The 27597-nt window shown below is 43.7% G+C and overlaps 1 protein-coding gene across 4 annotated transcripts in view; it reads left to right on the top strand.

Annotated features, from left to right (window-relative positions):
- Positions 1–27597, top strand: part of BRWD3 (bromodomain and WD repeat-containing protein) — a 234317-nt gene that overhangs the window by 146190 nt on the left and 60530 nt on the right. For 2 of the 4 annotated variants that reach the window (XM_067133545.1, XM_067133560.1), the window contains exons 20-21: positions 197–313; positions 12871–13121. In XM_067133545.1, the coding sequence (XP_066989646.1) occupies positions 197–313; positions 12871–13121 (368 nt within the window). The remainder of the gene's footprint in view (positions 1–196; positions 314–12870; positions 13122–27597) is intronic. The other 2 variants (XM_067133568.1, XM_067133553.1) reach the window with 1 other exon arrangement.

Below are 27597 nucleotides of genomic sequence, written 5' to 3'. Positions count from 1 at the left end.
TTACTGGACTTAGCATTTTCATATTCTGAATATTATAAACAAGTTTGGCATTGACCATTGCCGCAGTTAATACCACTTTCTTTTTATGGTTGAATGGATAAGAACAAAACTGGTTTGAGAGGTCAGTTCCTCCCATAAACTTATTGTATACTGCCTGCATTGATGGTTTACCAACTCCTGACTTTTTTTTTTTTAGATTGCGCTATTGTCTTTGCTGTGCCAGGATCACCCACAATTGCCAACATATCTATTCTTCCCCAGTCTATCAAAGATATGGCAGTTAATGAGTTGCCATTACCTATCCATATTTTAGGTAATTCACCTTCTTTTGTTTCATATGCTGTTTTATTTATTTAGGCAAAATCTTCCTAATGAGGCAAAATGTGCTACGTGCACCATTCTTCATAGTTTTGAAAAAGTTGAATACCATTGAAAGTACTATCAGTATACAGTAGCGTATGTGACCCGTATTCTCAGAACCTTCAAGTAAGTTTTCTACAAAACATGCACCAACACCAACACCTTTAGTTAAATGTGCTGTATTATCTGTTTATATATCAAACATGAAAGGGAAACCTGTTTTAACTTCACATAATGACCGTACTTCTACACCCCACTTTACTGAAGGCTTCTTAGTCATGTATTGTTCCAAAATGACAATTCTTCAAGTTTTACCATAGTTTCATCTAACCAAAAGATCCTTTACAATATTCCATCAGCATTATTATCTGCAAAAATGCTAGTAAGAACAAATTATCTGATAATGCTCCTATGCTGATACATATTTAAAAGTGTTAAGAAAAGGCTTTTAAGTGTGTATTTTTTTTACCAACCCCATAGAAGTGCAATAAATAGTCTATTTCATCAACAGTTTCATTATACCAGGAATGAACCCCTGACCTTGGAGGCAGTGGCTTTTTTTATGAATAATATATTTTGCATAGCAGTTGTTTCTATCGCTGCAAGCCCGTACATTTCCAGAAACTGTTTCTGAAAACACTGAAATGTGCTACAGTTATCCAAACCTAACACCTTGTTTATTTTACTACAGCTGGAAACACTGTGATGAATCACAGAAACGGAAACTTTCAACTAGTTTTCAACATCATTAATGTCTTTCCCCTCATCTTTATGTTTCTCAAATACCCCAGTGAAAGACTAATCCAAAAATGGAGTCTAAAATTCTTCATCAGTATCTGATTCATCTTTTCTTAAAGACTATCTTCAATTTTTTTCTAAGTAGCTATTCTCTTTTGTTTTGAGTGATTTTAAGTGGATTACTTACAAAGAAAAGTAAAGTGCCACAGATACATTGCAGCTTAAAGAACTTCAGCTTAGCAAATGTTGTTACTGCACTTATCAGGTGCATATGAGTCCAGCAAAAATTTAAATATTTCATACTTTTATGTCCTGCTTTTGCAGCCATTTGTGAAAGCTCTCAATTGCAATTAACAGTATTATTTTTTCATCTGGCAATCATGTGCTAAGAAATTCAATGATGTTTGGTTAAATGAAGTGTAATTGCATGCTTAGGTGTATTGTACCTATATTTCAGAAGCTGTAATCTCACTAATGGCAAATTATTATTAATCATAGATGTAAAAAACTTCCTTACACAAAATTTTTTAAGGTGATTGGTCCTTGCTTCTTTATCTCATTGTTTGAGCATATGCATGGAAATTTAAAGATTTGTAGTTGAAAGAGGTGTCAGCCCGAGAAGAACCCTAAAAGGATTCAGAGGTCTGGTTAAACAAATCATTTATAACTAACTCATGTGAACTACAGTCTAGTAGATCTTTGTTAATCAAATGTATAAAAACAGTTCCTTATGTAGATTTTTTATAGAAATTGCAGCAGGCTTTTTTGTTACATTTTGTGAGCATGTTCTGTGAATTGCAAGATCTGTGATTAAAGGAAATGTAATTGCACTCATGCACTGTAGATTAGGAAATCATTATTAATCAAACTAATAAAAAAACAGTTCCTGGTGTGAATCTTTTTCTTTTTAAAGTGCCTCTTGCTTCATTTTGTGAGTACTGTCTTGAAATTTGGAGATTTGTGGTTAAAATTCTTTTAACGATAAATCTCCTCATGAGTTTGAAATACAGTGGGTCCCTGCTAGATCGAGGATCAGCAATCGCACCTTCAGTTAATCAAAGGTTTTTCTGTGGAACTCGGCTCCAAATATATTGCCAAAAATTCACTCATTCGCAAATTTTTTAATAGAGCAATATTCACTAATTACTGTATTTTCATTTTATTTTCATGATTAAAGACATTTTTTGTGATAAAAAAATTATTTACTAATTTTCAAATATTAATGTAAACACAGCAAAATATTAATCAAATGTTTAAGTAAAATCCCTTTACATTGATCTATTATCATGGTAATATTTACTGTATAAAAAAATGATCTTCACTCCCCTCTCTCACTCTCTCCATGAAGACATGCTATTGGGTGAAGGGGTTGGAAGTAGCCAATCACAAAGCTTGTAGCTCGATGCTTTGTATGTACTGTCAGTAGTGTACAAGTTGTATTTTTGCTCTCTCTCTCTCTCTCTCTCTCTCTCTGAATTTTTATGCCTATATAACATGTATCTTTTTTGTATGATAAACAATTTACTAATTTTCAAATAATATTAATGCAAAAATAGCAAAACATGAATCAGATGTTAAAGGAAAATCCCTGTCTTCTTCGTTTAACATGCTTTTTCCAATTTTTCATATGGGGTAAGCACGATGCCTTCTTTTGACCTCAGTATTGATCTATTATCAGTGTAATATGTACTGTATAAAAAACGGTGTTCCCCCGACCCCTCTCTCTCTCCATGATGACACGCTATTGGCTGAAGGGGCAATAGGGGTTGGGGGCAGCCATCAGGAAGCTTGTAGCTCGATGCTCTGTTATGTACTGTCACTAGTGTGTGTGTTTCTCTCTCTCTCTCTCTCTCTATGAGATAAGAGAGAAAATTTTCATGCATATGTAACATTGTAAGAGGTGCAAAAAAACGAGCAGGTAAAAGAGAACTGCTACTTTATTCAAGATCCAGGCAGTTTATATAGCGGCAGACTGGTGCCGTGCCGCGACAAACAGTGAGATCGAGAGTGACCTGAGGTCAGTAATAATTAACAATAATATACAGCAAGCGAGTACACTTTACAACATAAAAACAGACAGAATTCAAATATGGATATAATCTTGATGCCTGTGAATGAAGAAATACAAGATAAACAATTGACAACAGGTGAACAAATATATACACAGTTTAAATGATTGAATTCGTGTGACCTGGCACGTCAGGCGTGACTAATTGTACAGGCGAAGAAAATGGGATGCCACCATAGAAAACTTGCTCAGTGGAGACTTAGCAAATGACGCGTTCAGTGGAGACTTCGCAGACGGCTCTGTAGGTGCCTTTACAAATACTTCCCCCCCCCAAAAGATGTGGGACGCGTCTGATCAGTCTGTGTAACTGCTGGGGTGCTGAAGGGTGCCACGGCTGCGTGAGGACAATGGGGGAGTTGCGTGAGGCTGTCTGACTGCGGGTGAGGGCGGGCTTTTTCGGGGGTGTCCGCGCGCCCGCTGCTTTTGGGGGCCTGGTTGCAGCGAAGGATGGCCTGGCAGGTTGCGCTGTGGTGACGTCTGTGTCCTCCTCCAGGAGGGCGGGCTTGATCCGGTCTACCGACACCCAATTGTTCCTCCCAGAAAGTGCAAGCAGGAATGCCTTGTTGTTCCACTCCAGCACGCGGAAGGGGCCCCCTGTAGGGTTTGGTCAGTGGCGGGGGGATGGCGTCATCCCTGACGAAGACGTGAGTGGTGGATGCCAGTCCTGGCGGTGTGAAAGTGGCCGACCTGTCGGTATATGTCCACTTGCATTGGGCAAACTTGCCGACCACGTCGCTGAGCCTCTGCAGCGATGGGTTGTGGCAATCTTCTGTCACAAGTTCGCCCAGGACCACAAGGGACTTGCCGTAGGTTTTCTCAGCTGCGGGAGGGGGCGCCGTTGGCCCTGGGGGCGGTCCTCAAGCCGAGGAGGACCCACGGCAGCTGATATTTCCAGTCCTCAGCGGTGCAGCGGGCCACGAGAGACGCCTTCAGGGACCTGTGAAACCGCTCGACCAAGCCATTGGCTGCTGGTTTGTAAGCTGTGGTGGTGTGATGCGTTGTCCCCAGCAGCCGAGCCAGGCCGGACCATAACTCGGACAGTTGTCGGTTGTGATGTGGTCCGGGACGCCGAAGCAGCTGACCCAACTGGAGAGCAGGACCTCGGCACAAGCGTTGGCGGTGGCTTCTTGCATTGGTGTGGCTTCAGGCCACCTCGTTGAGTGATCTACCACCATCAGGAGATATCTGGACCTGCCTGATGGGGGAAGGGGCCCGACGACGTCGATATGAATGTGGCCGAAGCGCCGCTCTGGCTGCGGGAACTCGCCTACCCTGGACTGTGTGTGACGTCCCACCTTGCTGGTTTGGCACTGTAGGCACTGTTTCGCCCAGGTCCTGGCATCTTTCTGCACACCATGCTTGACAAACTTCCCTGACAGCAACTTGGCCGTTGACCTGCCAGGGGGATGTGAGAGGCCGTGAATGATGTCGAATACCTGGCGGCGGTGGGAGGCTGGAACTAAGGGGCGGGGCTGGCCAGTACTGATGTCGCAGAGGAGACTTGGGCCTCCGGGGGTGAGAGGCACGTCCCCCCACTTCAGGGACATGACGGCGGTGCGGTAGGCTGGAGTTTCTGGATCCGCGACCTGTTCCCTGGCAAGGTCTTCGTAATTTACCCCGAGCTGCACCGCGTTCAGCTTGACTCTGGAGAGGGCGTCCGCCACAGGATTTTTCTTGCCGGGGAGGTACCTAACTGAGCAGGTGAATTCGGCGATGGCCGAGAGGTGTCGCTGCTGCCTGGAAGACCATATGTCCCCCTGCTTAGTGAAGGCGTGAACCAACGGCTGGTGGTCCGTGAAGATTGTGAAGTTGTCCCCTCCAGGAGGAACTTGAAGTGCCGGACTGCTCGGTACACTGCGCAGAGTTCCCTGTTGAAGGTGCTGTAGCAGGCCTCTGCGGGGTTGAACTTTTTGCTGAAGAAAGCGATGGGCTGGGGAACGCCGTTGATGACCTGCTCCAGGACAGCACCACAGGCGACGTTGCTGTCGTCAGTTGGAGGGGGGTGCTGGGATCCTGGTGTGCCAAGGCGGTTGCCTCGGTGAGGGCGGCCTTCGTCAGGGAGAAGGCCTGCTGCTGGCTGGGTCCCCACAACAAGGACTTTGGTTGGCCTTTCAGAACTTCCATCAGGGGGGCCGTGGTGTGCGCGATCCCGGGGATGAACCACCTGTAGTAGTTCACCATCCCGAGGAACTCCTGGATGGCCTTGACGGAGGTAGGGGGTGGGGAACCTGATGACGGCTGCGACCTTGGATGTGAGCGGGCGGACACCTGCCGGGGATATCTCGTGGGCCAGGAAGTCAGCTTTCTGGACGCCGAAGGTGCACTTGTCAAAACGCACGACAACGCCATTCTCCTGCAGGCGCTGCAGGACTGCCCGGATGTGTTTCTGTTGCTCAGTGTGGGACCTGGAAAATATGAGGATATCATCTACGTAGCAGACGCAGAACTTCAGGTCCCCCAGGATGCTGTCCATGAGCTGCAGGAAGGTCGCCCCGGCATTCCTCAGGCCAAAGGTGGAGAAGGCGAACACGTAGGACCCGAAAGGCGTGATGATGGCGGTCTTTGGTATATCCTCTGGTGCGACCGGTACCTGAAAATAGGATTTTAAAAGATCTAATTTAGTGAATATTTTGGCCCCATGAAAGGAGGCCGTGAGATCCTGCATGTTCGGCAGGGGGTAGTGGTCGGGCTCCGTTGCTATGTTAAGACGCCTGTAGTCACCGCAGGGTCTCCAGGAGCCATCCGGTTTCTGCACCATGTGCAGGGGGGAGGCCCACGGACTGGAGGCCTTCTTGTAGATTCCCATCCGCTCCATTTCAGCGAATGCAGTGTTGGCCTCCTGAAGGCGCCGTGGGGGAAGCCTCCGGAACTTCACATGTGTAGGGGGCCGTTCGTTTTTATATGATGGTATATGCCATGTTTGGCTGGGGCCCTGGGGACTTGGCAGAACTCGGGCCTGAATATGTCCGGGAACTCCGTCAGCAGCTGTGCATACTGGTGGGGGTGGTGGAGCAGATGGTGGGTGCCTTGGGTCCTGTTGCCAACGGGAGGGACCTGCAGGAGTCGGTGTCGAGGAGGTGCTTCCGCCCGAAGTGAGCAAGGAAGTCAGCACCCAGGAGCGGGGTCCCTACGTCCGCGATGACGAAGTCCCAGGAATAACTCCGGCCAAGGATGGAGATCGACAGGGGCCTGGTCCCTTAGGAGAGGATGGGGGATCCGTTGGCGGCCGTCAGGGAGGCAGCCGGATCCGGTTCACACTTGAGGTCCTCCTTGGATGCCAGGAAGATCGATCTAATGGCCCCTGTGTCGACCAGCATCATCCTGCCGGAGACGGTGTCGCGGACGTAGAAGCCTAATGATTCTGGGCCCCTGGGTTTTTTGGCTGCCACGGCGGTCTTTATTGCTGGCCGCCGCCTCCCCCGTTTTTTGAACAGGCGAATGAACAGGGCGGCAGGCAGTTCCGGGCATCTTTGCCAAACCGCTTGTGGTAGTGGCACAGGCCCGGGGAACTCCACTTGTTGTGGGGCGGTGGGCGCCTTCTGGTGACGACATTGACTTCCTGCTCCGTGGCTTCTTCCTGCTGGATGGAGTTCACTGGTAGTGTGGGCGCTGTTAACTGCTTTGTTGCCTTCACACAGTCCGTCAGGTGTTGCACTGTTTGGATGAGGACGTCGAGGGGCATGGTGTAGGGTTGAGGAATCTGGGTGCGGACCTCCGGGAAGAGCTGGCGAAGGAAGATCTCCCGTGACAGGCTTACTTCCTGCTGCTGTCAAAGTCTGGGAGTGAGAGCAGGTCTTCGATCATGCCCCATGACTCCAACGCGCTTAAATCCTGCCGCGGGTTGACGGCAAGGTCGATGGCACGGGCGGCCCGCTCGGCGATTGGTAGGGAGCACGTCTCGAGGAGGGCCTTCTTCAGGAGGTGGTACGTGAGGGAGCGTGCGGCGAACACCCACTGGACGAGTTTCCTATAGATCTCCTCCGGCAGGGTGTTAAGGACTGTGTCAGCCTGCAGCACTTCGTCGGTAAGGTCCGCTATCCTGAACTAGCTCTCGACCCTATACAGCTGCGTTGTTGGGTTCCCCTGCGTGAACGGCGGCAGCTTTATGGACAGGGCGGCTCGTGACTGTGCTGCCGGGCCGGGGAGTGTGCGGGGCTCAGGCATGGGTGTGGAGGAGCGTGAGAGCCTCGGTGCGGGGGCAGGCACGGGTGAAATGGGAGGAAGGTAGACATCCGAATCCGCGAGGTTCGCGGTTAATTGCAGAGGGGATGTCCGTGTCCGTGCTCGCTCTTTGCCCTCTTAACTGGAGTGGGGTACTCGCGTCAAAACGCACTCGGAAGTGTGCCATGTGCGTCCGTTAATGACGCTGGTGATTTTGCCGGCGAGAGTCAGCACGCCCAAACGCTGGTTACAGTGCTGTCTTTAGTCTGCTAAGGGCGTGAGTAAGTTCCTGGAGCCAAGACTGAGTTGCCGTATGGGTCCGCTAATGGCTCCAGGACTACTCCGGGGGTCACCACTGTAAGAGGTGCAAAAAAACGAGCAGGTAAAAGAGAACTGCTACTTTATTCAAGATCCAGGCAGTTTATATGGCGGCAGGCTGGCGCCGTGCCGCGACAGACAATGAGATCGAGAGTGACCTGAGGTTGATAATAATTAACAATAATATACAGCGAGCGAGTATACTTTACAACATAAAAACAGACATAATTCAAATATGGATATAATCTTGATGCCTGTGAATGAAGAAATACAAGATACACAATTGACAACAGGTGAACAAATATATACATAGTTTAAATGATTGAATTCGTGTGACCTGGCACGTCAGGCGTGACCAATTGTACAAGCAAAGAAAATGGGACGCCACCATAGAAAACTTGCTCAGCAGAGACTTAGCAAATGACGCGTTCAGTGGAGACTTCGCAGACGGCTCTGTAGTTGCCTTTACAACGTATGTTTATTTGTTTTCTATGATATAAATGATATACTAATTTTCAGATAATATTAATGTAAACACAGCAAAATATCAATTCTTTAAGGAAAATATAGTAAATTAGGTAAGATTTTAGAACAATTCTTGTTTTCCTTGATGTTTTTCTGTCTGACTTAGGGGGAGCATGAAGGCTTAACTGCCAGTCATCTTGACATATTGACCATGAAGGGGGTTAACACCTGGGCAAAGTCTCTCTCTCTCTCTCTCTCCCTAAGGATATTCATAGAATGTGAGAGATGGATAGATAGATAGACAGAAAGGGAGAGTGGTTGATATAAAGATATACATATTCTTATGTTCTGAGCCTGGTCGGAAGAGTTAAATTGAATTTTGAATGTAAATTGCCTTAGGGGCCAACACCTTGAGCTCAGAACATAAGCAATAAATGTAATAACATCTATTCAAATAAAATGGGAAGGTCACCTTTCATACCAGTTGGTTAGATTAAAGTAATTTATTTACACATTTGCAACTAGAAATTAATATGGATAGGCTGGCAGTCCAGTAATCAAGGCATATGCAATGTGCAATAAAAAGTGTAATTACAGCTGGCCAATAACTAAAAGGTTAACACTAATCTTATAAACTGCCTAAGACTGGCTGATAAAATTATATTACATTAGCACAATGATAACGCTGAGTGGTACATTAGCACAATGATAACGCTGAGTGGCCCTACACGTGGCCCTTGTCGACTGTGATATCAGAAGAAGGAATGGAGTCTTCTAAGGCAATTGTTCACAAGGGCAGGGACAGAAATTGAAGAGCCAGATAATGGGATTCTGGAAAAGAACTCCAGGTCAGTATTCAGGTACACATGGATTTTCTCTCACATGAAATTAATTATTCACGATAGAGGGAATTATTAATTAGATTTACTTAGCACTTGGTGACACTATGATAGGAATGCTCTGACATATTATCACAGAATAAACTTAATATAAGCTTGGAACAAGTCATGAGGGTAAATGTGTGTGCTAGGCTGTGGGAAACAAAGGGACTGTTTGGGAGAATGAAAAGTTGGAAATACTGAAAATGGAGAGAAATTTAGATCAAAGAAAAGAATACTGGCATTAGTTGCAACTTCAAGATATACCTTATTGCATCTGTGCATGGAGCTCACTTGGAAAAGATGAATTTAGGACGCAGAAGTCGCGACAAGTGGCCAGTGATAGGAGGAAAGAACAGCACCAGCTTAGCGCTGTTACGCTTCAGCGACCTTGCACTGTAGAGGTCTGACGAGGAGTGAGATGGAGAGAGGTCACCGAGACACCCCATTCAAACCTAGGGATGGGCACAGGACAGCAGTTTATCTGGAAGAGCAATAACAGCCAGTACAAAGGTCAAAGGGAAATAGGCCTTATAGTTAAGACTAACTAAGGGTCAGCCTAGGAGCTCAGTTACTATCCTGACTGGTCCTTCTGCCTTAACGGCTTTCTGTCCCCCAATATCGCACGATACTGGGGTTAGGATGCCTAAATCTGCCCCCCCCCCCCTTGTGGGGTCTCCTCCAGCTACCATGAAATTTGATTTCCTAGCTAACAGGCTGGAGGAATGAATTTAAAAAAAAACTATAGTTCTGACATTTTTAATTGTTTAACTGATTTAAACAACTCAGTTCAGCCCTCTCTTTCTCTCTCTCTCGCCAAAGGATACTTCTAGAATGTGAGAGATGGATAGGTAAATGGAAAGGGACCTATTGGCTGGAACGGTTAGAAGTAGCAAATCACACAGCAGGGTATGTTACCTTAATGCTGACGGGCTTGTAGCACACACTATTGGCTGGAAGGGTTAGAAGAGCCAGTTGCAGAGCAGTATATCAGCTTTGCTAGTTGCTGATTGGCTTGTAACTCTGATGTTTTGTGAGGGAGTTTTCCCTCTTTTTTTATGATTGATTTTAGTTGTTTATTAATACTGTATATTATAACCTAGTTTTGTGAATTAATCTTTATTTACCTTTTGTACATACTGTGTCACTAATATATTAAATATTTTTAATGTGCAAATGTAATTTTGTTTCTCTCTCTCTCTCTGAGGGGTAACTTTATTAGTTTTCACACACAGTTGTGAGCCATATATTTTTAAGGGTAATGTTGTAAGATGACTGTGAAATTATATTAAAGGGTTTTAGAATGATAGTTAAGGTATATTTGGTGTTTGAACTATTAATAGGAAGTGAACTGTTAAAATAGGCAGTTATAAGCATTGTTAGAGGGGGTGGTCTCTGGTGTTTGAACTACTAAAATAGCCAGTTTATAAGCATTTTTAAAGGGGGATACCAACTTAACATGGTTTTCGCTTAACAAGGGTGGTTGTGGTCCCTAACCCTTGCGATTATGGGGGGGCGGGGACACTGTATCACTGTTGGTTAGAATTTCCACTTCTGACTTGGACTAAAATGTCTGTAGTCCCCACAACCACACTGGGGCCTCTGTATGCTTCACATCATTGTCCTTAAGGTAGGGTTACACAAAATTTACTGTACATTACTTAATATGTAACTTGACTGATATACTGTATTTAATGCAGTATAGTTTTTTTTTTAAGTAAGATTTTTTGCTGTATGTAATGTTTTAGTCTGCGTATGTGTGCACGTTCACACATACGCAAGCATATCATTACAAAAGTCTGTGCACTTACCATGTGCTTTTAACCCCTCCCCCTCTCTCATGCGGTTATTTTTACTTAGTTTTATTTAATGCACTACAGTGCTGCACTGTACTTTATACAGTAACATAGTGTTAGAGTCAAACACAGGATGGAAATTAATCACATCCATATCACAAACAGGTTGAAAAAATCAGCGACTGTGAGTGGACAAAGAATCTTCAGTGAATGCTAAATAATCATATAAAGCACTGATTTGGACTACCAGTAAAATGTTATCTTGTTTTCAACCTTATGTGATTTGTAAAATAAGTTTCCAGTGTGTTTTTATGACATGTTTTACTGCAGTGTGAACGCACATTTAGATACTTGTATTTGCCAGTCTGTGTATGTATGCATGTGAATATATACATGTATGCATTGGGTTAAGTCGAACTGTGTACTTACTGTGCATAAGCACGCTTCTCTCTCTCTCTCTCTCTCTGTTTTTCCATAAAGACTAAGCCACAGAGAGAGAGAGTGCCTAAGTCTTGATGAAAAAAGTGGACCAGGCTCTGCATCCTTATTTACATTTAAAATGGTATTGTTATAAATGTAAGTGACTTTTGATGAGAAATTGGCTTTTGAGAATGCTTCCCGTTTCTCAAAAAGTTGGTATCTTGCAGAAATGTTTGTGAATGTTTTGTGATGTATTCTAACTCCTTTCTTCTTTGTTTGGAATACTGTTCAGTGTGGCCTTTGGGTACTGACATTCATCTCAAACTCTTGGATAGAGTTATGTCAAAAGTCAAGTTTATTTTGCCAACTCTTCAATTAAGAGTTCATTGTTTGCTGCACAAAATGTGATACAATGACAAACATCTGCACTGTTCTTTACCTGACCTTGCTGTTTTTGCTCATAACACTAGGCAGGCTGGTACTTCAAACGTTGTGTCATTTTATAGTATCAGGTTTAATACTACAGTACTTAGTTTGCTAGTTTTATTTTGGCAACAACTAAAATGTGGAATAATTTGTTTAGTGGAGTTTTGGAACCTTCTGACCTCTGAATGCTTAAGGAAGGAGGAAATTCATTCCTGCTTTCTGCAGATGTCTCCTAAATTTGGGTGTAACAGTCTTATTTTCTGTTTCCCCATATTTATTCATACCCTTTCCTTCCTATAATTTGTCTCACTTTGCAGGCTGATTTCACTTTGGAGTTCTCTTGGTTTATAGTCTGTTGACTCAAGATCCATAAGGGTTTTCAGCTGAAGAGTCAAAGAAAGAAAGAGAGAGAAAAGCAATCAATTGCACTTAAAATTGTAGTTTACCTTGATGAGTTGCATACCTGTATGTGTACACATGCTCACATAAGGGCTGAAAAATTTTTGTATGTAACACTAAATATCTGGTGTTGTTGTTGTTGTTGTTTTAGTTTGAGTTGGGAAGCCAGCAGAACATTACATCAGTATTGAACACTCCATTAAATAAATGTCAGTAATAATACTCTACCAGAGATAGGTTGTGGAGTGCAACAGTAAATGGTCTGTTTTGTAACTTATGTTAAAAAAAGAAACTAAAATATTTGTGGTCTGTTTTTTATATTATATGGTCAGTAAATAATGACCTCATTCACTGCTGGGAGTGCCCTCCAACCTTATCCATTTAATACTGTGTCTGCTTTAGCTTGCTGAGGTTGTCATGATGTTTGTGACACATAGTGTTTGTAATATAATTCTTTAAAAGGTTTTCTTTACCGAGTGATACTTTCATGAGAGAGGGATTTAAGTTAAGTTCTTGGCCTATGGCCTAGACTTGGTATTCATCGTGAACCTTCGGGCCACCCATATGAGAGGCGATAGTCAGTTCAGTGGTCTGGTTAAACTATTTTAATAATAAATAAATTCTCATAGGTCTTTTCAGTTAACACTGTATTAAAGTGGTCAGTACAGAGTAGCAAAACCAAAGTTTTCTATTTATGAGACAAGAAAATTATGACATTGTATACATTGAGAGTAATGTCAGAAATGTTGATGTAGAAGTATGACTGAGTACAATTTTTAAAAAATGTATATTAATATACATATGTAAACTTTTATTTTACCCATTTCTTTCTCTGGCATAGGTGCTGATGTTGTTGAACGAGGCGGAAGTCTTGCTGTGAAACAAGATGAATTGGAGGATTTGCTCTATACACCATCTGATGAAGAGTGGGCTGGTCGCAATCCTGATTTGGAGTGTGACCGTATTTCTTATGGCCTCTCAAAAATAATGAGTTTAGCCATTGCAGAGCCATTTCTTGTTCCTGTTGATCTGAACGATTATCCAATGTATGCTCTGATCATTGACTACCCAATGGACCTTACAACTATAAAGGTATTTTAATTCACATAGAAATTAAGGCAAAGTTTTTGTATGTCCTTGCTTTAAGCTAGTTAGGTTGGGACCTCTTAAAGATCAGTATATATAAGGTACATAGCCAATGTAAACCTGGAAAACTAGATTGGTTAAGAAAATATTTATTTGTGGTTCTTAAATTTTATCATGATTGGAATTACTTGGGGGGTAGCATTTATTCACGGAATGAAAGGTATTTTTAGTCATTTTCTAATGATGTAACTATTACATAATTCCTATAAAAAAAAAACATGATATATGTCACAGCTGTTGTTAAATGTCCTGGTGTCCAAGAACTTTTAACATTATTTGGTTGCAAGAACAAAATTTATTAATGACAACTAATAAAAAGACTTAACATTGTTGGTAAAGGTATGCACACAGTGTGTTTACCTGTAACATTGGTTACTAGGTGAGTAGGGAGCATATTAAGGTTTTTTCAATAATCTAGAAAATACTCTCTTTACCATAGGAGCTACTGCATCATAATATACCTGATTGGATGGGTGAGCCAGAAAGTGATACCTATCTCCCCTTATGACTTTTCCTATTGGAAATTTTAGCAATATCAAACTCATCTGACACATAATGGCATCATTATTAACAGTTTTACATTGTTTTTCCTTTTACTGTATTGGGTCAGACATGTAACAAGTTTCTTCCACTTTCCTTTGTCTTATGTTTGTTTGGCTTGAATAGCATTTTAGGAGCACTCAGCCTTCCATATCAAATGAACTCGTCAAATCTTGTCAACTTTTAATGTACAGTATAAGGGGTTAAGAGAGGGAAGTCAAGTAAAGTCCAGGAGAGTGATGGATTGCCGTAACTTGAGAACAGATGTGCATGTACATAATTATATAAAATCCCCATCCCTCACAATATCTGCTTTTGATACCTAAAAGGGTCTTACAGGTGGCCCTATAATAATTACGTAAAATAAGTCAACCTGTTATTTGTCATAATAGCTAATCAGTGCCAAATACATGCAAAAAAGATTTTAACGTGAATCCACCTTTGGTGCTTATTAGCCATTTTTTAACTTTTCAATTTTTCTTATCATCACTTTGGTACTGAAAACATCAAAATCTGCTCAACACCCTTAGTTTAAACAGAATGTGGGAAAATTAATTAAAAGGTAACTATTTTTCTTGATAGTCTTTAGTTGGTTTGAAGCGAGTACCTCATTTTAACCAAAATTTTGTGTTATTTAGTCATAGGGAGGTTATGAATCCCCAATGAGTTGTTTGAAGGAGAGGGGGGATTTTTTTTAAAACCACAGGTTTCCTGATTTCAATTCAAGTGTAATTTCCTCTGGTTTTTTTATCAACACAGAATACATTACTCTTTACAACTCATTTTCTACTGTTTTCTGTGAAAAATTTGTTGCATAGAAAACCAGCATGTATGGAAAGGCTCGTATTTTATGTAGAATAATACTAGAAGAATATTTTTGTGATTACTAATGGATTCCATGAGCTAACAAAAAGAAAACTGGCTCATAATAATGGTGTTGCAATGCTCGTTAATTAATTTTTGCATTTTTTCACTCTAATTTTATATATACAAGTTCCAACTGTCCAGTGAGACTTCAGTATATTGCACAATGAAGAGTTAACGTACGAGCAATTCTAAGCAATGGAAGAGAAAGACATCTTTGCATGATATCCGTGCTTAGTTTTTTCATAATTTTGTTTGCGTATTTCACATTAACTTTGGAAAAGTTTATGCATTGTTTTTGTAAATACAATGATATGAAAACAATATTTTCACAGATTTAGCTTTTTGCTGTGTCTAAAGGTGATGGTTTATATTTTATTATTTTCAAAAAGGAATGTCAATTGTATCGAATCACTGCACACACATACATACATACGTATATACATACAAGTGTGAATCTGTTTTTGAGGGTGAAAAAGAAATACTAATATCAACACAGCCAGACATGAAATGAAATACATACTCACACTCACACACACACACACACACACACACACACATATGCTCATTACCAAGTATTATCTGTTGTGGTGTTTGGAAATTACCAATGGATATACTCAGTACCAGTTTTCACGAGGTTTTCCCTATAGCCTCAGAATGTGAATGTTTTGATTACAGATTTGTTTGTGACTTTTTCATATCAAACCCAACAGTTTTATGGAGCCCAAATAATTGTCTGTTTCCTCAGACATGCCAATTCTGAATTCTTCAAGATGAAAGATGCAGCATAGCTAAGAGTAACTGGTATATGTGGTTGTGCTCCTCTGAGCCATCAGTTGATAGTCTACAATAACAGCTCATTATGTTGTGTCATGCCAGGACTGTGCAAAATATGCCAGGTCTGTGCAAGATAACTGTTTACCCCAGTCCCATGCTTGCTCATCAAAGAGAGTGGGTGGATTTGAGGACTTACAGCGGCTACCAAAATTAGGTTTTTCCTATGTCAAAACCTGTTCTTTGATAGCGTAGTTCTTGTTCATCCTCAAAGGAGTTTATAAAAGAAATTGACAGGTGACAAAATGGTTTAGCTCCTCATGAATACATCTGGTTTAGCTCCCAATGAATAAATCCCAACAACCCAGATAAATTTTTGGTCTGAGGTATATAGTCACAGGTTATTAACCATTTTCTTTATTCTGGATAACCATTTATAGAGTTTGGCAATAAAGAACAGGAAACAACACACAAACCTATATATGGTAATGTTGAATTGTTTCTTTTCCTTGATCCAAATATTGCATAATTCAATAATTTTGATTCTTCTGTTCTGAAGTATAGGCTTAAAAATTTTTTTTATATTTTCATAGTCAACACATCTGATTATAGTTAATTACAAAGGTAAAAACTCAGTATGCAAGGGTCATTATTACAGTGTATGCTGTTTATACTGATCTTTATAATCTTTTTCCAGCCACAGGATTTACTGCCATATCACCTAAGAAAACAAATTAATTATCTTTACCAAATAGTGCTTCTATTTTCACTGCAAAGCTCACTAGACTACAAAAAATTCAGCCTTACTGAAAATATGCCAACACAAAAAGTTATTTTCACTGAATCCAGAAGTGCTTCAGAAGCCCTATAAAACTGTTCTAAAAATTCTCTTGAACAACAAATTAAGCTTACATCCCACAAAGTATACAAAGCCCACCATAGAGGGATATGAGAATGCTATTCAAGCACCCAAGCTATAACTACTAAAAATATACTGAATAACATCTCTAAAACCCATTCTCATAAGTAAATGTTACATTGTATATATGTAATAATGAATCTGATAACAGGGAATAAAAACAGATCAAACCAGTCATTTAAGTTATAACACCCTTCGAACCATTTTATCTTCAAATTGGCCACACTGGTTTGAATAGCCCAAATAATCAAATCCCTGTATGCTGTGAATGTACATCAACTTTAACAGTTAATCCTTTCATTCATTAGGCCTTTGCAAGTCTTGTCTGTCCCGAATGGTACAAGTGATATTTCACTCAGTGTGTGAACTTACCTCTGAAGTTGTTATATTCATTTTAATGCCAATTTAAAGCTGAATTCTTGTATGTGGTCTTGGTATGTTGAAGAAAAGCAGACAAATAAAATAAAATGTAAAAATGATGAGTTCAAAACAGCTGGCAACATTGCATCATAAGTGCTTTAGTGATTGGATTTTACATGATACATCAATTAGTCAAAAGTGATTCAAAGGGTTAATCATAACTTACCTGAATATCCAGTTTTGTAAGTGAATCAGTTGAGAAATTTTTCCTGAATCATCAAGTTCAGTTTATCCAGTTATTAAATTTTTTAAGAATGCAAGTTAAGGAATCAAATTTAAATTTTAATAGTACCGTAAAGGATAAATCCTTTGAGCCAGTCCTATGAAATTCAAATATTTAAGTATTTTAAATCAATGGTATGGTTGAACTACCTAATAATAATAACTATGTTTATTTTCAGTTTTTATGTATTAATCTCTTTCTTGCAATTATAAGCTTTTATTTTTGCTTATGATACAGGCACTGTAATAAAGGAATTTTGACAGAGGAAAAATCTATTTCTGGAGAGGGGACCGTGTCACCCGGTGAAAAAGTCCATTCAGCACTTATATCTAGGTAATTCTGTTGCTAGATACCAGAGAAAGCTAAATGAAACGCTGGAGTTACTACCCCCAGAGCGAGCTCCATTAGATGGAGTCGTGTATGGAAAAGGGTGAACTATATAAACACGGAACCTTATCCTATAGAGATCCCAAAGTCAAAAGTCCCACTGAGAGGTGCCGTTACAAACCCATGCACCACTCGCATTGTACGCAAATCACCGCTAGCTGCATTCCATTTCAGCAAGCACCTTTGGTCACATGTGATTTTGTTGTGCTCTTTATTTTGTGCTTTTTTGCATCGTTATGGCATCCTCACAAGGTCTTTCTCCATCAAAGTTGAGTACCAGTGTTGGTTGTTGTTTGAGGCGATTGAGGCTCCGTATTTCCCTTTAGTTTAGTAATTAAGGGGATTTATAACGCCCGTCTCGATCTCCTCTCGCGGCCTCACGTGACCTCCCTGGGAAGGTTCGCGGTCTTGGGTCGCCTTGTTTTTTCAATCTTTTCACTGTTCCTCTTCATGTTTAGGATATATTTCCTATTCGTGATGCCTAATTTAAGTGATTTTGATTGATTTATTTTATTCTGTGTCCCTCTGCTTTGGGAAGTGTGGGCTGTCGTTTCGGCTGCGGGCTACCCCCTCGGGCCTATTCGCCTCTTATCAGTTCCATAACATGCCTTATTTTTGCCCTTCACTTCTCTTAGCTTCTGGGAATTTAATTTTCATTGGTACTGTTAAGATTATTTGTTTAATTTTTACCCTTGTGTTCGGATGCATTTGATATATGTTGATTATTATGGATATTTCTTTTGTCGGAGGGCGGCCATTTCCCTTCACGTCCACATCGGGTTGGGTCTGGTCCTCCTCTTATATACGTCTTCTATTAGTTATTTATCCATTTATCATGGGTTGGTTGTTAGCTTTAGTTTTCCCCCATCCTAGTTTTTCATGGGCGTTAGGCTATAGCCCCCCTTTTTCTAGGGGGGGGGTGGTCGATCATACGTATTCGTACGCATGACCATCACTGTGTTTTGTGTGTGTTTTTCCAGTATGGCGCTCTCCTTAAGTTTTGGCTGGGGTCTTTTCATCTTACGTTTTCCCTCTCCCTGTTTCGGCTTTTCGCGTAGGCTAATAAGCCTCTTGGTTAAGCTGGAATAGCGAGGGATGTCGCGTAGCCTACCCTAGTTCTGTCATTTCTTAAGGTTAGTTTCCAGCTTCTGGTTATGTCGACACACCCTTACCCCTCCCCCCACCCAAGTGCTCCCTCTCCCCTTGATTCATTTTCATCTAGTTTACTTATCAAGGCTTGGGAGCATTTCTATCCTTTTAGCCTATAGCCTGTGTCCCCTTCCTCTGCATTGTTTGGCCTGCCCATGGTACGGTCTCTGACCTTACCAGGCTTTACCCCTCTAGGGGCTGTTGGTGGCCAGGGTGCTTCCCCTCTCCCGTCCACCATCTTTTGGCCTTCTTTGCCCCCTCCTTCTGACCATGGAGGTTGTTCCTCCCCCTCTCCTGTTTCTCTCGCGCTTTCGCTGGGTAGCTATCTCAGCCAGCGAGTGGACATGAGGGCCCGGAGCGCCCGGAGTGTGTGATCCCACTCTCTGGTCGCTTCTTTACAGTTCTTCCTCCTGGTCTGTTCATCCCTCCCTTCCTTGCGTCAGGCCTCTTTTCCTCCGGCGTGTCTTCTTATTAGACGGCACTCCGGTTTGGATGTATTCTCGAGGCCAGTTAGTGTTTTCCACCTGACTGTCTTCGTGTCCGGGCCTTTGACGTTTCCCTTCTTTTAGCTAACTACTGTCCGCTATACTGTTATCCGGGGCGCATTCCTTGCTTCCCGCTCCGGCGGTTCTAGTGTTTACCGGTCACATACCACCGTTATCGCTAGTCTCAGAATTTGATTCTCTTAGTTGGGAATGCGCCTTACTCGGACAGTTTTAACCTTCCCATTATGTTTTGTATCCGTCACATACTTTTAAGGCATGTTACTCCGGCTAGTTCCGGTGTGTTTGTTATATTTTATTATGTAATTTATGTATGAGGTTTTATTTAAGTCCGGTTTCCTTTCGGGTCATTCCGGCAGGTTCCTCAGTTCTATTATACTAACGTGTTGCTCCTGCACACTACTCCGGCACCTTACACGGTGTACTCATAATCTCATACTTTTACAGGTGGTGCGCTGCCAAGAACAGGGGTGCTCCGCAGCCCTGCATCAGGCCAGCGGCCATGAAGTTTGTAGATCCCACTCCGGGTGTGCAGTCCACGTAGGGGATCTCATAGTTTGGCACCCTGACGGATGTGATGTTTACTACGCTCTTTACGAGCAATCTATCGATGATTCGGTAGGTTTGTCATGCATCTTTCCTTTTTAACCAAACTGTATTTTATATGAATTACCTATTTTCTCCCCTTCGGTAAACCGCAATAATGTTATTCTTCCGGCAGGCTGACCGCAAGTCTCGCGATGCTTCGCTCCAGGCCCTTAAAGTCTGGGTCAGCGGCTTTGGACGCAACGTAGGGGCTGGCAACCCCTACATACTCTCGAAGGACATCTGCAATGTCCTTTTTCCCGGTGCCTGGATCACAGCATCGGTCGCCGACGATGTTGCTGCTCCGTTGATTGCCGGGATTCGGGAGTTGACCCAGCCCTCTCCAGACGGTTCGCCTTGAGCGGAGGTGTTTCGAAGACGCCGCGGATCTTGACCTCGCCTTGAATCTCCGAACGTTGTCCCGGAGCATCAAGCAGGTAAGGGGGTAAGTGAGGCAGGTTCTTCCCTGTTTAGCTCTCCTTCCTCTACCGTTTCCTCCTTCAAAGGTTTCACTAAATCCTCGTACCTTACGGACGGTTCTAGATCTGCCGTCCCTAAGGTAAAGTCTGTAAAGAAAAAGGCTTTAACAGCTCTAGCAGGTCGATCTGAGGTTCCCTCGGCGGCGGCACGGGCGGCAAGTCCCGTTCCGTCAACGAGTACGGCCTCCCCCTCCGGGAAGCAAGCAGGGTTACAGTCGCGGAAGGTGGTTCCCCCTCCTCCGCCTACCTTCGATACGGACTCTTTCGTCGAGCTTCTTCTTGAGAGGATCGACGCGAGAGTCGACAACAAGCTTTCTGGTCTTTCCGATTCGGTACAATCTCTTTCGGAAAAGGTAGACTCACAGCAGGAATTAATCCAAGGACTTGCTGATAGCGGACCTCGCTCAAAATCCCATTCTGTTCCTGACCCCTCCACTCTCCCTCCCTTCGACCTGGGGAATCCTTGGCGTCTTGCCCTTTATGCTTCCGAGCACGAAGGTACTCTTACCATAGAGGGTTTGGGCACTAGGAGACTGGAGGAACTAGAATTCCATCCTCCGGACCTGACATCTCCCTTCACAGGTTTTGCCAGGCTGAAGGAGGAGGTTTGGAATGGGTCTGACAAAGTCCCTAAGGAGACCGTTATCTATCCTAGGGACCAAGCCCAGTCGTCTTTGATGAGGACGCTTACGGAGTGGCAAGCGGAGAACACTAGGCTCACACCAGCCAAGGGAGTGTTCACTATGTTCACTTTAGGTGATATTCTCCTTCCTCACTGTACTTCGAAAGTGGCCTCTCTGACTAGTCAGGCTTGCTTAGAAGGTAAACCTCTTCCTCACCTCCGGGAGACGGACCCAACATCTCTCGTCTTTCCCGGAGGCACTGAGTTCTGGAAGGGAGGCCCTAATACGTTTACGGTGTCTCGTCTTGACCCAGACTGCGCTTCTGACCTGTTCAGTGAGCAGCTCCCTAAGATCCCGGAGTCGCTCCTGAAGGTGGAAGCTGAAAGTAAGGATAGGCTCGCCAGGTCCTTGAACTCCCTGACTTTGGCAGAAGCAACTTCTTTGGTTTACAGGGAAGATTCTTTGTTCCAGGTCTTGACAAAATCTCTCTTGTCGAGTTTTCAACAAGACCTGTTTGACTTTATAACAGCTCGGCTGGCCTGCCGGAAGCATATCTTTTCGGCAGCCACAGTTCGCCATGAACCGAATAAGCTTCTGAAGAGTTCTATCTGGGGAGCTAATCTTTTCCCCCAAGAAGAAGTTGACGCAGTCTTATCTGAGGCGGCTAGGGTCAATCAGTCTCCGTTCTCGTTGGGGTCTGCCCTATAAACGGAAGCAGTCAGATCTTGCCGGGCCTTCCCCAAAGTCCGGCAAGAAATTTAAGCGATTCAAACGCCTCCCGGCTCAGTCTTTTGTCCAGGCTGTCCAGGTTCCCTTACATGACCAACCATCAACCTCTTCCTCCCAGCCTCCGCCTCAGTATGTTCTGGTTCAGCCGGCATATCAGTCTCTTGCTGCCCCCTCCTACGTCTCCTCCCCGGCTTTCAATGCTTCATATGAAAGCCAGGGGAAATTTCGCTCTGGGCAGTCAACCAGAGGCAACAGGCCCCGAGGCTATTTTAGAGGAAGGGGAGCCCCCGCTCCTCTCCCAGGAACAGAGGAAGTTGAGGCTCCAGAGGAAGGAAGCAAACTCCGGACCAATGACATACCCCCAGTGGGCAGGAAGGCTGTACCATTTTCGGGCCCGGTGGACCTTCTGTCCCTGGGCTCAGAGTATAGTCTCCAAGGGCCTAGGGTGGAGTTGGATCGACGGTCCCCCTCCACCAGTCAGGTTTTACCAGACACCGACCAAGGATCTCGAGGACTTTGTGAAGGATCTATTACAGAAACAGGCCATCAGGAAAGTGAGGACACTGAAGTTCCAAGGCAGGCTCTTCAGTGTTCCCAAGAAGGGTTCCGACAAGCGGAGAGTAATTCTGGACTTGTCCCGTCTGATTTCCTACATTCGTTGCGACAAGTTTCGGATGCTGACAGTCTCCCAAGTTCGGACCCTACTGCCCCGTGGAGCCGTAACCACCTCTTTAGATCTTTCCGACGCCTATTATCACGTCCCGGTTGCAAGAAGGTTCTCCCCCTTTCTGGGGTTCAGGCTCGGGAGGCAGGCATACTCTTTCAAGGTGATGCCTTTCGGCCTCAACATAGCCAAGGATTTTCACCAAGTTGACAGACACGGTCGTGCAACAACTCCGGTCTCAAGGGATAGCGCTGGGCATCCAGCGTCGAGGAATGCCGGAGGGTTACAACCGTTATGGTCAGCTTTCTGGAATCTCTGGGCTTCCGGGTAAACAGGAGAAGTCCCGCTTGGTTCCGAGCAGTTGTTTTCAATGGCTAGGAATCCAGTGGGATCTGAATTCTCTCAGGCTTTCTCTTCCACCAACCAAGAGGAAAGAGATAGCCAGAGCAACCAGGCAGTTTCTCAAGTCCAAACGAGCCTCTTGACGGGCCCAAGAAAGAGTCTTGGTCTCCCTTCAGTTCGCTTCAGTGACAGATCTGTTGCTGAAGACAAAACTGAAAGATATAAACAGAGTATGGCGAAAGTCGAGCAAATATCAGGCTTAGAGACAAGGTGTCTCTGATTCCTCCCATCTTGAAGAAGAGACTCGGCCTTGGTCAACTGTCAAGAGCCTGTCCAAGTCAGTTCCCCTTCAGTTTCCTTCTCCGGCGTTGGTTATCCACACAGACGCCTCCCTAAGCGGGTGGGGAGGATATTCTCAACACCAAGAAGTGCAGGGGACTTGGTCCACCATGTTCCGCCAGTTCCATATAAACGTTCTGGAGGCCATGGCGGTCTTCCTTACCTTAAAGAAGCTCCTTCCTCCCAAGAAGATTCATATAAGGCTGGTTCTGGACAGCGTCACAATAGTCCACTGCATAAACAGGGGGGGTTCAAAATCCAGCCGGATCAACCAGATAATGATTGCACTTTTCTCCCTGGCGTGCAAGAACAAGTGGCATCTGTCTGCCACTCATCTTGCAGGGGTCCGGAATGTCGTGGCGGATTCTCTATCGAGAATGACTCCCCTCGAGTCGGAGTGGTCCCTAGACAAGGACTCCTTCAATTGGATCTGCGACCAAGTTCCGGGCCTAGAGGTAGATTTGTTTGCAACCAAGCTCAACAACAAACTCCCTCATTATGTGGCTCCCAACCTGGACCCTCAAGCTCTCTCACGGACGCAATGTCATTGGATTGGAACAGGTGGAAGAAGATTTATCTGTTCCCTCCGTAAACTTGTTGTTAAAGGTCCTTCACAAACTCAGGACATTCAAGGGTCAAGTAGCTCTAGTGGCTCCTACTGGCCAAAGAGCAACTGGTTTCCACTTCTGCTGGAACTGAAACTTTGCCACATCCAAATCCCCAGTCCAAAACTGACACAGGTAGTACAAACTCAGACTGTGTCAGCTTCCTCAAAAATTCAAAATGCCTAGCTTTGTGGACTTTATGAAATTTATGCTCAGAGGGATGCTAATGTTGATCCTATTAATACCATGTTCTTGGAATCAGATAAGCGGGTCTCTACTCTACGGCAGTACGACTCAGCAGTTAAGAAGCTAGCACTCTTTTTGAAGGAATCTGATGCTACAGTAATGACCACAAATTTGGCAATCTCCTTTTTTAGATCACTGTTTGAGAAGGGTTTAGCCTCCAGTACTGTTACTACAGTCAAGTCGGCTTTACGGAAAGTATTTTTGTGCAGTTTCAAAATTGACCTCACAGATCCTTACTTTTCTTCCATCCCTAAGGCCTGTGCATGGCTGAGACCAGTAATCCGTCCACATACAGTTTCCTGGTTTTTGAATGACGTGTTGAAATTAGCTTCAGGTATCGACAATCAGTCTTGTTCTTACCTTTCCTTGTTGAGAAAAACGTTGTTCTTAGTCAGCCTAGCTTCAGGTGCTAGAATTTCAGAGTTGTCTGCACTCTCTAGGGAAACCAACCATGTTGACTTCCTTCCATCAGGGGAGGTTTTGCTGATTCCTCACCCTAAATTCCTAGCCAAAAATGAAGATTCGCAAAATAGGTGGTTGCCTTGGAAAATTCTCCCCCTCCCTCAAGACCTGTCCCTGTGTCCAGTTCATACATTGAGGGCTTATTTAGACAGGTCCTCTCACATCTCATCTGGGCCTCTCTTTATCAGAGAAGGGGGGGGGGGTAATATCTCTATGCCTGCTATTAGACAACAGATCCTATACTTCATCAAACAGGCTAATCCTGACTCAGTCCCAAGAGTTCATGATATTAGGGCTGTGGCCACCTCCATTAACTTCTTCCATAACATGAATTTCACGGATCTTACCAAGTACACTGGTTGGAAGTCACCCTTAGTTTTCAAACGGCACTATTTGAAATCTTTAGAAGCCCTTAAATTCTCAACAGTTGCGGCAGGAACGTTGTCCCTCCCTCTAGAACCCTTTCTGATTCCTAATCAATTCTTCCTCCACTGCCTCAGTTATCCCCTTACAGTCATTTCAGTCAGGCATGCCTTGATCTTGTCCCCTGACCGGGTTATCTGTATTTTTGTACAAGTGACACATTTATGTTATAATGTTTACAGTTTTGTATAATTAATTTGTTTAAGTATATTTTTACATTGTCATGTTAATTTTAAGCTCCCACCAGTTCCAATTGTACATTTCTTGTTATTATTGCTAGCAATAGAAGACCAAAGGTCCACCAAACAATTTAATTGCTAGCAATAACAACAAGAAATGTACAATTGGAACTGGTGGGAGCTTAAAATTAACATGACAATGTAAAAATATACTTAAACAAATTAATTATACAAAACTGTAAACATTATAACATAAATGTGTCACTTGTACAAAAATACAGATAACCCGGTCAGGGACAAGATCAAGGCATGCCTGACTGAAATGACTGTAAGGGGATAACTGAGGCAGTGGAGGAAGAATTGATTAGGAATCAGAAAGGGTTCTAGAGGGAGGGACAACGCTCCCGCCGCAACTGTTGAGAATTTAAGGGCTTCTAAAGATTTCAAATAGTGCCGCTTGAAAACTAAGGGTGACTTCCAACCAGTGTACTTGGTAAGATCCGTGAAATTCATGTAATGGAAGTAGTTAATGGAGGTGGCCACAGCCCTAATATCATGAACTCTTGGGACTGAGTCAGGATTAGCCTGTTTGATGAAGTATAGATCTGTTGTCTAATAGCAGGCATAGAGATATTACCCCCTTCTCTGATAAAGAGAGGCCCAGATGAGATGTGAGAGGACCTGTCTAAATAAGCCTCAATGTATGAACTGGACACAGGGACAGGTCTTGAGGGAGGGGGAGAATTTTCCAAGGCGACCACCTATTTTATGGATCTTCATTTTTGGCTAGGAATTTAGGGTGAGGAATCAGCAAACCTCCGATGGAAGGAAGTCAACATGGTTGGTTTCCCTAGAGAGTGCAGACAACTCTGAAATTCTAGCACCAAGCTTAGGCTGACTAAGAACAACGTTTTTTTCAACAAGGAAAGGTAAGAACAAGACTGATTGTCGATACCTGAAGCTAATTTCAACACGTCATTCAAAAATCAGGAAACCATATGTGGACGGATTACTGGTCTCAGCCGCACAGGCCTTAGGATGGAAGAAAAGTAAGGATCTGTGAGGTCAATTTTGAAACCGCACAAAAATACTTTCCGTAAAAGCCGACTTGACTGTAGTAACAGTACTGGAGGCTAAACCTTCTCAAACAGTGATCTAAAAAAAGGAGATTGCCAAATTTGTGGTCATTACTGTAGCATCAGATTCCTTCAAAAGAGTGCTAGCTTAACTGCTGAGTCGCACTGCCAGAGAGTAGAGACCCGCTTATCTGATTCCAAGAACATTGTATTAATAGGATCAACATTAGCATCCCTCTGAGCCGCAAATTTCATAAAGTCCACAAAGCTAGGGCATTTTGAATTTTTGAGGAATCTGACACAGTTTGTACTACCTGTGTCAGTTTTGGACTGGGGATTTGATGTGGCGGTTTCAGTTCCAGCAGAAGTGGAAACCAGTTGCTCTTTGGCCAGTAGGGAGCCACTAGAGCTACTTGACCCTTGAATGGCCTGAGTTTGTGAAGGACCTTAACAACAAGTTTACCGAGGGAACAGATAAATCTTCTTCCACCTGTTCCAATCCAATGACATTGCGCCCATGGAGAGAGCTTGAGGGTCCAGGTTGGGAGCCACATAATGAGGGAGTTTGTTGTTGAGCTTGGTTGCAAACAAATCTACCTCTAGGCCCGGAACTTGGTCGCAGGTCCAATTGAAGGAGTCCCTGTCTAGGGACCACCCACTGAGGGGAGTCGTTTCTCGATAGAGAATCCGCCATGACATTCCGGACCCCTGCAAGATGAGTGGCAGACAGATGCCACTTGTTCTTGCACGCCAGGGAGAAAAGTGCAATCATTACCTGGTTGATCCGGCTGATTTTGAACCCCTGTTTATGCAGTGGACTATTGTGGTGCTGTCCAGAACCAGCCTTATATGAATCTTCTTGGGAGGAAGGAGCTTTAAGGTAAGGAAGACCGCCATGGCCTCCAGAATGTTTATATGGAACTGGCGGAACATGGTGGACCAAGTCCCCTGCACTTCTTGGTGTTGAGAATATCCTCCCACCCGCTTTAGGGAGGCGTCTGTGTGGATAACCAACGCCGGAGGAGGAAACTGAAGGGGAACTGACTTGGACAGGCTCTGACAGCTGACCAAGGCCGAGTCTCTTCTTCAAGATGGGAGGAATCAGAGAACCCTTGTCTCTGAGCCTGATATTTGCTCGACTCCACCATACTCTGTTTATATCTTTCAGTTTTGTCTTCAGCAACAGATCTGTCACTGAAGCGAACTGAAGGGAGCCCAAGACTCTTTCTTGGGCCCGTCGAGAGGCTCGTTTGGACTTGAGAAACTGCCTGGTTGCTCTGGCTGGTGCATGGACTTTTTCACCGGCTGACACGGGACCCGATCCAGAAATGACTATTTTCAGCACTGTAAGAGTATGTACTCTTGCCTATTAGTGTTACTGCTTGTGAAGTCTTTTGTTATGTCTTTGTGATGTGTTGTGTTTGTATGATTTTGTGGCGTTTTTTTTTGGGCAAGCAAGTTTATCAGGGTTGCCTGTGTATTAATGCCATTACCGAAAAAAAGACTTTATTCTGCTGTGTTGCTTGTAAGGATCGGCGCTACTCATCCAGTCTCACCTGTAATACCTTAACACCTACTGTCTTTGCCTATTCTGCTGTGTTGCTTGTAAGGATCAGCGCTACTCTTCCAGTCTCACCTGTAACACCTTAACACCTACTGTCTTTGCCTGTGATCTTGTCCTCTCAGGTACTACCTGCTGTTCCTGGTACTGTTGCTTTTCCAGCACCAATGATTACCCAAAGGATGGCTTAGTTTTCTGCTGTTCCTGCTTCACTAACAGATCCTTCTACTCCTTCTATTGAACTGAACTTGCTGTTTGTGTGGTGCCAACAGTTATGACCACTTACGCTCCTTCTGTGCCAGCTCCAGATTATAAAGCTTTTCCAGCATT

Source organism: Macrobrachium rosenbergii, chromosome 3 (genome assembly GCF_040412425.1).
Source record: "Macrobrachium rosenbergii isolate ZJJX-2024 chromosome 3, ASM4041242v1, whole genome shotgun sequence".
NCBI lineage: Eukaryota > Metazoa > Arthropoda > Malacostraca > Decapoda > Palaemonidae > Macrobrachium > Macrobrachium rosenbergii.
This window is presented reverse-complemented; position numbering and strand designations above follow the sequence as displayed.